This window comes from Amborella trichopoda, chromosome 6, assembly GCF_054954075.1.
Source record: "Amborella trichopoda isolate Santa Cruz 75 chromosome 6, AtrichopodaSantaCruz75HAP2 v2.0, whole genome shotgun sequence".
In the NCBI taxonomy this organism is placed as follows: domain Eukaryota; kingdom Viridiplantae; phylum Streptophyta; class Magnoliopsida; order Amborellales; family Amborellaceae; genus Amborella; species Amborella trichopoda.
The window spans coordinates 50,036,737-50,048,380 of NC_142341.1; the positions used below are offsets into that span (position 1 = coordinate 50,036,737).

Genomic DNA, 11,644 nt, shown 5'->3' on the forward strand with positions numbered 1-11,644 from the left:
GCCTACTATGTATTTGGTAAAGATAGTAATAAAATGAGTGAGAATAGCAGGCCCTTTGGTTGCTGAGGTACTGATAATCCAATGGTTATGCTTTTCAGTGAACGTTTATGTTAGTCAGAGACTACAGAGATTCTAGAGAGAGAAAGAGATGGAGATGTGACTAGTAAGTACAATACTTGAGATATTTGTGAGAGGCATGAGAGAGAGAGAGATTGGTGACTTAGAATAAATCTTGAGAGAGTGGTGAGATGCATAAGCTTCATAGAGAGACAGGCTTCCTCATAATGTGATTGGATTAATCATACTGAGACATATTTTTGACTGCTGGGTTCCCTTTTCCTGACCTTAATTTTATAGCAGAGAGAGAGAGAGAGATGGGTTTCCTCCCCCTGTTTTTTCTCATCATCCTGGCTTTTGTAAATCCTGTTATTCTCTCTGAAAAGCATGAAGAAATTAAGGCAAACCCCACATCAAGAAGCACCATAGACGTAAAAGGGGATCCACATAATGTTGTATGGGTGGTTCAGCTTTCAGATCTCCATTTCAGTGTCTATCATCCTGAAAGAGCTCTTCAATTCTCCGAATTCATTGGCCCTGCCCTTAAGATGATCAACCCATCCCTGGTTCTCATAACTGGAGACCTTACAGGTGGGCAATACGTCATGTTTCATGTCTTATCCTTTCTTCTTCTTCTTTGTCCTATCTCTCATCTTTTTGGGTATCTTTGCCTTTCATTTTTGCTGCTTTTTGTTTTTGTACTTCTTTTGGTATTTAATTATCAGAAATAGTTGTAAATTTGCTATTCCCTTCCACTTTTGCTGCTCAGTAAATTTGTGACATCGAAAGAACACATCTAATAGCCTTGTTTTTACACTTATTTTAGTTTTTTTATTATAAAAAATGATGGTAAATTTGGAAACTTGGGTCTATTGTATTTTTTTTGTTTTTTTAGTTCAGAAGCTTTGTGACTTGCAAAGAGCACAGTTAATAACCTGTTTTATGGTTAATCTCTTGAAATTTTATATAACTAGTCCAATGGGTTTAGTGGAAAATGTGAGTTCTCACAGTCAAATTGTTTTGTCATTCATTTCTTGGTATTAAATTGGTAATGACAAGAATATGGCATTGAAGACTTTTGAGTGCCCTTATTGGTCTTGGATTTTAAATGGTCGTGGTGATGATTAATGTCATTTCTTGCTTATATTAGCTGTGAATGCTTCAGTTCTCTCTGCAATTCGTTTTTCTTGTATTTAAATAAAGGATCCGGTTTCTATGCGGCAAAGCCCGCATATGTAGAAATGCAGGCCTATTAATAAATCTATTTTTGAGATTGATTTTTGGACTTAAGTTTTAAGGACATGTAATCTCTAAATTGGAGATCATGAATGTGAAAAAATAAGTAAATTCTAAAAACCAGAAATAATAATTCTAGCAAGAAAACATTTGGACTGTTAGTTTCCATTGTTTTTAGATGGAACACCTACTTGCATCCATTTTTAAGATGGATGCTTTACACTTTTTGGACCGCATTTGTAGTCATGCGGTCCAACCCGCATGAAACAATTTTCCTTAGATAAATCATGTAGTGGGTATGTTAGACATGTGGCTTGAGCCTTTGTTATGTTAGTAATCAAACATATTATTTACTAAAAAGGAAATAAATGGAAGTTATTGTCCCAAAAAGTAAATATATGAGAAATTTGGGTAGCACCATGGGATTGCCATATTGATGTCTGCAATAAAATCCAGGTGCATCTAGATTCTGGCTCATGAACTGCTTGTCCAAGTGTCAAGCATATGCCTCTGGTCAAGGAATAACAAGAGAACTAAAAAAGGTTGAAATGAAGGGCATGCGGAAGAAGGGAGCCGCTTTGAACGGGATTCCTCAAATAGGGAATCCCATCCATGACTAGAACTCCTTACGTGATGTCCTGTTTTCTTGTTTCCTTTGATTGGTTACATTATGTCCTGAAACTAATACTGAACTTTAGTCTAATTTTCTTACTCATTCCATAAGGAAGAATTTTCCTTTTACTTTAATCACTTATATATATGTATATGGAAAAATCTCTATACAGACACATACTTGTGGCATTATGATTGAAGCTCTCCCAGCCGTCCATTCAGGTTGGACGGTTGGGAATAGTAGTCACGAATGTTTGATATGTGGGTGGCACCAAATGTAAGGGTTTCCCATCCATACATCTAAGTGTGTATCTGTGTGCATTAGACGGAATGCTCCCAGTTGATTTTTTGGAGTTGAAAATGTTAGGATATGAAATACTAAAATATGCCTCTCTTAAAAGGTCTTAAGCTTAAGCTGTATACTCCCATGTGGCATATTGTGGTTGATACAATTCCTTATGAACAAAACCTCATGGTTTTGAAATTGGTCGATCCATTTTTTAACAATTTTGTTGATGTTAGTAACATGAATTCCTTTCCCACAATTCATGGATAGTGAATTGGCACCGTTATGATGATCTGTCATGCTGTTAAAAGAAACAGAATAAAGATAATGGAATTAATCCTGAACAGTTCGACTTTCAAGTAGGTTTTTGGCAAAATGGTGAATAAAGTTTTGTTTGGACTTAAATTTAGGTGAGACTTTTTGTTCCATGTAGTGCCAACAATTTATCATGAACTGGTTGAACTTTCAGGAAGTGGATGTTCTGGATTGGTGACTCCCTTGAAGGAGATTTTCATCACCTTGTTTTATCTGGTCTTGTAAATGGCTTCAAGTTCTCACGCACATTTTAACCTCATGAACTTTTTACTTTTAAGAAGTGACTTACATGGGGTTAGTCCTGTATGGTGTCATATGGTCCTTTTATGGGGCCAACCACATTTTTTGGCTTAGCACCATTTGGCTAGAAATCCCCATCTCTTCCGTTACTTTTACCCTTGCAAGCGTGGTTGTGAGGATTTAGGACATTTGCTGGTCTCTGCAATTTACCCATGTGGAATCCCTGTTACCTCGATTCCTTGGAGGTACTCATACCATAATTTACTTTTTTGATTACTGGCAATAGGGTTAGGGTATTTCTGATACTTAAAAATTTCATCAATAGAAAGTTTGTGCTATAATAGAAATGTTATGTGGTGAGAACAGGGATATTTCTTATACTACAATAGAGCTCATATAGATTGTGGAATGAGAATTGAAGGAGAAATCTAATAGCATATGAATTTGTTGGGCTGCATTTTTCGAAGTGATTCCATGATACACTGTGTAATGCATATGAAACTTGTCCCTCTATTTGTCTAAGATAAATTTTTGTCATAATTCTTTCAATGTTCAAGTATTTTTTATTTATGAAGAGTCAAATTTGTCCACTATTCATTATATTGTCATCCTTTATGCAATTGCCGCTTAACCATGTTGTGACAATGTTGCTGTGGGCTAGAATAATATGAGGTTCCTCTCAGTTCCCTACTGGCATCATTTCTCCTCAATATGTGATTTCATGCTGCAAAAATGTTTACTGTTGAAGTTTCATACGTAGTTTATTTGTTCATATTGCTCTGAACAGATGGAAAAACTCTTGACCATCTAAAAATGAGAGTGGATGAGGCAGAGTGGATTGAGTATGACAAAGTAATGAAGGATGTTATTGCAAGGAGTGGGCTTCCCGTTGAATGCTTCTATGACCTAAGAGGGAATCATGACAAGTTTGGGGTGCCAGTTGTTGGTGGCAATTCTGATTTTTTTACAAAATATAGTATCAATGCAGGTTTAAACCGTAGTGGAGAGGTATTTAGTGTCACTTTACTGGTATGTGGTCCTCTTCTTTATGGTTTTCTGATTAACTCGGTTCATCAATATAATTTCGTATGGTTCCCATTAGCCCTTCACATATTTCCTCAAATTTATCCTCTATTTCTTTTGTTTATCTTATTGGTAAAATATTTTCTATTTCACCACTATAGAGTTTGCCTATCTGAGAAGGTACCAGTGGTTGCCATTTAACTTTATAAAGAAAGATTAATTTGATTAATTAGTTAAGCCAAGTACTTATTGAAATTCATTCTCATTTCTTTTTAACTTGGTTATTTGTTTATGGTTTCACGTATTAGGAATAACATAAGAGGTGATAGATTGCATACAACATACCTGGTTCAAAATACATGATAGGTCATATACTGGTATTGTTGCAAAAATCTATTTAATGCCTGAATCATCTCAAACTGTTTTCAAGAGTGAGAACTGTGAAATATTTCAACCTTTTTTTTTAATGAGTTAAATATTTCATCTTGTTCTGTTGGAAATAATCCTTCTATGGCTATTCCCTCATTCTTTCACTATCACAATGTCTTTTTGGACTCTGAAGCTTTCTATGAATGCTTTGTAATTTAATTTTATCTCTTTGATGCCTACTTGAAATTTCCAAGCTTTTCAGGCTCATCACATCAGAGTTCCTATCAGAATTCAGAACACATTTATCAGGGTTGGGACATGAAATGATGTGTTCCTTGGATTGGTTTTCTGCTTTATCTAAGGCTTAATAAAGGTCTCAATTGAATGATGGGGTGCACAGAGTCCTAAGTACCCCTATGCAAAAATATTCATTACATATTTGAACAACACTGACATTAGTTTATGCCATAATCGGGATCCAAATGTTTTCCCTTTTCTGAATAAGTTGATGGAATAAATTATATCATACACTTAATAAACAGAATATTGTTAACAAATACCTGATTATTAAAAAAAACTGATCCAACTCTGTAAAAAGATACCCCAAAGGAGATTGTACGGGGGAATGTAAGCTGCAAAAGTAGCTGGAATGCTAGTTACCCCATCATTTCCTTTTCATTACTAATCTTCTTATGAATATATATACAAAAGTTAGCATAAATTTATTGTGACTTACATGCACACTCAAAACCTTGAGTTGGATATTTTCGATTAAAACAATGTTATCAATGAAGAATGGAGGAGCAAGATTCATGTAGCCAACCGCGAATAATTAGGATAAGGCTTAGATGATGATGATGAGGTCCATTATCATTCATGTATACTATTATTTCAGTCTTTCCATCTTATGTTAACTACATTGATTTTGGACTTGTTTGTCATTAGACTCCCTCAGGATAAAATTGACTCATTAGTAAGTAGTACACACACATGCATGCACACACACACACACTCACTCACTCACTCACAGGTTTTAGGCAGGGGCGTGTGGCCTTTGGTATGGATTGACCTTTGGTATGCATTGATTTTAATGTTCTAAAGTCACCAATGGTTTAAGTGCTTGTAACCATTCAAAACCTTTGGAGCTTCTGAGTAGCTTGCCACACAATATGCAGAGCAGTGGGCGTAAGCACCTATTCGTTGGTTTTGATAGTGCAATGGCTATTGGTTTGCGTGGCCCAACCAATCTTTTCGGTCATCCAGCTGATCAGCTTCTGGCAAATCTTGATGCTGAACTTTCACAATGGGATTCTCCACATCAAGAAGCAGTGACCAAATTTTCCTTTGGCCACTTCCCACTGTCTTTCTCATCGGCTACAAGCTCTAGAAAGAGTCTAAAGGATATCTTTCTCAAACATTCTATATCGGCTTACCTTTGTGGCCATCTCCACACAAAGTTTGGGGATAATCTGAAGAAGCATTATCAGCACCCTGGCCATGGACTGGGAGCTTTACAAGGTTATTTCCAGCTGAATTCACATCAAGGTGTTTTAGAGAGAGGGAATTGTTCTCTTGGAGAGGAACCCAACAAGGAGTTTTGGGAGTGGGAGATGGGTGACTGGAGGAAGAATAGGAAGATGAGGATAGTGGCTGTTGACGATGGTCATGTCTCTTTTCTTGACATTGATTACAGGTCAAAAGCTCCATCAACAATTATATTGCCCACATTTCCCCTGGATTCTAGGACAATGCAAAGAGCTTCATATCTAGAAGGCTACCTATGCAAATCCGTCAACCAGTCTTCTTATGAGAGAATAAGAACGCTGATATTTTCAGAGAGAGAAATTATCTTTGCTATAGTAAAGATATATGACACAAGATCAGGGAATCTCAATTTGGTGTTGGAATCAAGAATGGCAAAGCAGCCAAGCAATGAGTCAAGAGGGGATCTCTATATTGTTCCATGGAATTGGAGAGCATTTGTAGATTCATCTCCTGATCGCTTTTGGCTACAAATAGAAGCAGTAGATAATTCAGGGACATTTAGTTTCAGCCAAATGAGGCCCTTCTCTATAAATGGTCAGGTATCTAAGATCCACTGGAAATGGTCTGAGTTCTTGGTCATGGGGTGTATGTGGGACTTGTTGTATCGCCCGTTACTCTTCTCTATTCTTGGTCTGCTCTTTTCCTTGCTTCTTATCCCTAAAGCTTTCCATATATACTCAAAGAGGCATCACCCCTATGAGAAGTTCAGACCCATCTTGGGCTCAAAAACCACTAGAGAGTGCATTGTGACTGGTCCTTTATGGATTTTGATGGAGCTTTCAAGGACCCCGTCTCTATGGAATAGTTTCATGGTTTATTTGCTCTACCTGATGTTTTTCCCATGGTTTTATGGGCAAGTTTTCTCTGAAAACTATAGCATGGCCTATATGTCTCCAAAGGGTTGGACTGTCAAAATTTCAGAATTGGATGGTTGGATTTCCAATATTGGTGTGCCTGATGTCTTGGTTATTGTCTTGCCTCACCTCTTTTATATAGTATTACCATCTATTTTGGTGGCTGCAGCATTGGTTGCAGAGAGAGAGAGATATAGGGTGCACTATATGTTTTTGTCAGGAAAGAAAGAAGAAGATGGTGATACAGGGTTTAGTAGGGTATCGGAGGTTAATTACTCAGGGAACTATTCTGACTGTTGTGTTTCTTTTTGCGTTTGGTGCGGGAGGTGGGCAAGGAAAGCTCTCTTGGTTGTTTGCCTTGCAATTATGTGGAAGCATTGGAAGGTAATTCTTTAACTTCTCCTGAACAGTTATTTTCTTTATTCTATTGGATTTATCCTTTTTGCGAAACCCATTGCGTTGATAAGTTTCTAGTTACTAATAACCACCTGTAGCAACACTCACTTTCAATTTCTCATTGTTCAGTTGATAGGTCCTTCGATTATAGATATAGAAAGCAATGCTCTTGAAAAACAATACATGCTGATTCACTAGGCTCTCCTCTATTTTTAGATTGCTCAGAGCTTTATATAAATGCGATCCCCTGGAAAAACCTGGAAAGTTTATTGAAGAAAAAACAGGACACTATCTTGATCCTTTTGTTTCATGTGTATTTGGATCTTATTTGCTTATTCTTTCTCTTTTATCTGTTCTTAACAGCATTGTAGAGCTGTGACGGTGGCCTATGAAGCAAACCCGTTTCTTTACACTGGTCCATACTGCCTACCCATTCCATTGTTATTGGCTTTTGCTGTTTACAAGACCAGGGGAAGATAGACGGCCTGGAGTTGGTAAAGAGAGCTACTACAAGTGCCATTTTAATGTGAAATTGTAGTACACGAGAGAGAAGGCATTATGGTCGTGTTAATGTGAGTGGCAGTTCTTTCTTTATTGAGAGCGAGAGGAGAGAGAGAGAGAGAGTTAAGCTCATATTTGGAACTTTGAGAATTGGGCTTAATGCAAAACGTTTGTTTTTCTTACCCATAAACTAAAAGCACACTATCGGATGAGAGAGCCAGAGTATAGCCCCTCGCATGTAGAACTTTGAGAGGGAGAGATTAGAGTTTATTTTTTGTTTGTTTTCTGAGTAATTCAGTGGGGAAGACAAACCCTTATCCATTTTTAGGAGTTAAAGTCTTTTTTGCAAGTGTTAGTGGGGATGGAAAAAGTAATTAGGGTGTTGGGGTGTTACTATCATTCCATTAGAGAGGGATTAGCCCCTCGTATGTGGAATGTTGATGTTTGAGGTTTGAGCTTTTGAAGTTTTCACTTCAATCAAAAAGATTTGTTAGTCTGCCCACAATACACCAAAACTGTAAATTTGAGAGGGAGAAGATACTGTAAATTTGAGAGGGAGAAGATACTGTTTAGGCAACTAGAAAAGTTTATATAGATCCAAGGCTCTAAATAATCAAATTAGAGCTTCACTAAAAGTTTCATCAGAAGAGGTTGTTTTGATACCAAATATTTTCAATTTGATCATTCTGGACATGAGAAAAAAAAATGGATTTCGAGTTTTGGAAATGGTACATCTTGTAACACATTTTTTTACTGTTAATTTTCAAGATTTTCAAGTTTTTATAAATACTGGTCAATCTATATTATTTTTGTAGTTTTAAATTTTATAATTAGAGATAAAAAATATTTTAAGGCTATCGCAAATAGTTTTAGTATTGAAATCATATTGCTCGACACTAGTTGAAGGTGGGCTCCAATTTGGTTGTTTAGAACCTCGGTACTAGACAAACCGCACCCTTACATCGAACTCAAAACTTGAATTGAAATAAAATATCCAAAGCATAAAAGGACGGTTCTCTTATATTTTATGAACTTATAAAAGTGTATCTGATATTTTATGTTTATGTCCTATTTTTTAATAGCATTTTAGTATTTCAATTTTACTCTCGTTTTTACACATAGGACTGAACATTTGTGTATTCGTACTTCTAAATATCATGCATAGGTAAAAAAATATTTAAAATTATCGAATATATTTTTTCTTGGAGATTGTTTGAATTATAGGGGTGTTTGGTTATTTTATTCATTTTTTTTTTTTGGACAAGTGCATTATGCTGAGACGTATGGAGACTGAAAATTTGACCTCAATCCAATAGATTTAAACAAATAAAAATTGATAAAATCAAAATACTAAATATGCTCTTAAAAAAATAGGACACAAACATAAAATATAAAATAGAAAGTATTTTAAAATTTTCAAAATATACAGGGATATTACATAAGGACATGGTTTCTATGAGTCCACGGACTCGCATGTAGAAATGCAGGCCTCTTAATAATTTATTTTTGAAATAGAATTTAATCCAAATTTTTAAAAAATATATCATCTTTAGCATGTAGATCATTAATTTATAAAAATAAATAAATTTTAAAAACTATAAATGATTTTTGGAGAAAATATTTGAACCATTGATTTTACTTTTTCATTGGAGGACTATTATTTATGTTGTGGATGTGTACTTTCTTTGGTGATTGGGTGAATGGGGTAGCCAAGCCCACATAGGAACAGGTGCGACGCACAAAACAATTATCCTTTCTATAAATATCTTTCAAAATTAAGACTGCTTTATTAACTTTGGATATTTAACCATCATTTGGTGGGCTCATGCTAATGATGTTCCCCAATAAGCTAACCTGCAGGTACAAACCTCAACTGTATGGCTGCTAGTGTCGCTGCTTGACCTGACTTGGATCGGTCGGGGTTGGGACCTTCAAAGTGGACTTGACACATCACCATCACTTTGGCCTAGATTATGAATCTTTAAAAATTTGAATTAAAATCCATCTTAAAGATGGATTTAAGAGATGGGCCTCTAAATACGAGCTGGGTTTTTTTTGGGTTTTTTGGGTAATTCAGTGAGGAGAGGGCCTCTATCTTGATAGGAATTGAACTTAAGACGTAACTTTGCAAATCATCAAGCGCTAACCAATTAAGTTCGGGCTCTTTTCTTATAAATATGAGTTGGTTGACTCATAGGAACCCATCTAATTAAAAAACCTTCTAGTCGATCATCTTGACAAGAAGATGTATGAATTTGGAAAAAAGAAAAAGACCATTTTAAAAATAGTGCATTTTGTAATATATTTTCTCCAACTTTTAAAGTTTGATGTGTGCCCTTTTGATGGTTTAATAAATGTGCGCTATATATATATGCAATCAGAATCTCCTGATATATTAATTTTCCGAAAAGCACTAGACACTCTTGATATGTAAACCCATTTGTATCATTGTCCAGTTATCGTTTGCCTTCAAGAGATATTACCAGTCTCCACCATACACTTTCAAACTTCCATTGAGATACCATTTGGTCTTAAAGCCTTTGTTATTTTTATTCTCCTCAAACTTAAGAGATATTACCAGTCTCCACCATACATTTACAAACCTCCATTGGGATACCATTTGGTCTTAAAGCTTTCACTATTTTTATTCTCTTCAAACTTCTCACTTCAAATACCCTAAAGACTTTCTTGATACAATTTTAACACTGCTCATTTTAAATTTTGGTGGGACACCCATTCTAAAACATCCATATTGTAGGTGGATGTTTAATGTGGCAAAGGATACTATTGTAGAAGCACCCCCCTAAAGATTTTCTTGATACAATTTTAACACTGCTCATTTTAAATTTTGGTGGGACACCCATTCTAAAACATCCATATTGTAGGTGGATGTTTAATGTGGCACAGGATACTATTGTAGAAGCACCCCCCTAAAGATTTTCTTGATACAATTTTAACACTGCTCATTTTAAATTTTGGTGGGACACCCATTCTAAAACATCCATATTGTAGGTGGATGTTTAATGTGGCAAAGGATACTATTGTAGAAGCACCCCCCTTAAGATTTTCTTGATACAATTTTAACACTGCTTATTTTAAATTTTGGTGGGACACCCATTCTAAAACATCCATATTGTAGGTGGATGTTTAATGTGGCAAAGCATACTATTGTAGAAGCACCCCCCTAATGCATGAATTACTTTTTGGTGAGGTTTGTATAAAGCGTTAAATTTGTACCATTGAAAGTAAGGGTGCGGTTTGAATAGAACCTAGGCTCTAATTTGGTTAGAACCTAGGCTCTAAACAACCAAATTAGAGCCTACCTTCAACTAGTGTCGAGAAATGTGGTTGTAATATTGGAAATCTTTGTGATAGCTTTAAAATGTATTTTTATATTTCTTTATAATGCTTAAAGTTTAAAAAATTGTGTAGATCGATAAATTTATGAAAACTTGAAAATTGACTGTCCAAAAATACATTACAAAATACACTATTTTCAAAACTTGAAATCCATTTTTTTCTCGTGTCCATGCTCTACATAAATTTTCCCCTTGAAATAATTAAAAAATGCACTTTAAATATAGTAAAGCTTTGTGATGGCATTAGAAACCTATTCTTATCCTTGATTATAAAATTTAAAGCTCCAAAAATAATGCAGATCAAACAGATTTATAAAAACTTAATTTTTTTTTAAAAATAGATCATGTAAGAATTACGTAATTTTTTTATTTATTTTTTTGAAAATTTATTTTTTCAAATTCCTATTTATCATGGTTGCAATTTTCATTCCCTATAATTTTAAATCTAAAATTTATCTCTACCATAGATATTGGAGAGAGAAATTTAAATAGCTGAGTGAGCGAGAGACCTTGAGGATTTTTCAAAATTGAAATTTTGGGATCCACTCAAGAATTAATAAATAAAAAAATTTAAAATTCGAGCTTTCTAATACTTAGATCTCACCATCTAAAGGTTAGATGGTCTCTATTCAATCTCAAGACATATTTTTTTTTAGTTACATAATAAAAAATTTTCTTTATTGAGATTACTCTATGAGTTGGAGATGTTACATCTCCAAGGGCTCCTAAAATTAATTCTAGGACATGGTTTCTATCTGGCCAGCACGCATATTGTGCAAATGCGGGCTTGACAATAAATATTTTTTAAAATATAATTTGATTTTAATTTTTAGAGATGAAAAAATATTTGA

General features: G+C 35.0%; 1 protein-coding gene across 1 annotated transcript; it reads left to right on the top strand.

The window, feature by feature from the left end:
* Nucleotides 1–137: 137 nt before the first annotated feature.
* LOC18441820 (Calcineurin-like metallo-phosphoesterase superfamily protein) lies at nucleotides 138–7,755 on the top strand. The gene is made up of 4 exons (XM_011627834.3): nucleotides 138–648; nucleotides 3,534–3,775; nucleotides 5,314–6,921; nucleotides 7,297–7,755. The coding sequence occupies exons 1-4, from the start codon at nucleotides 375–377 to the stop codon at nucleotides 7,411–7,413; spliced, it is 2,241 nt and encodes a 746-aa protein (XP_011626136.2). The 5' UTR covers nucleotides 138–374; the 3' UTR covers nucleotides 7,414–7,755.
* Nucleotides 7,756–11,644: the final 3,889 nt, after the last annotated feature.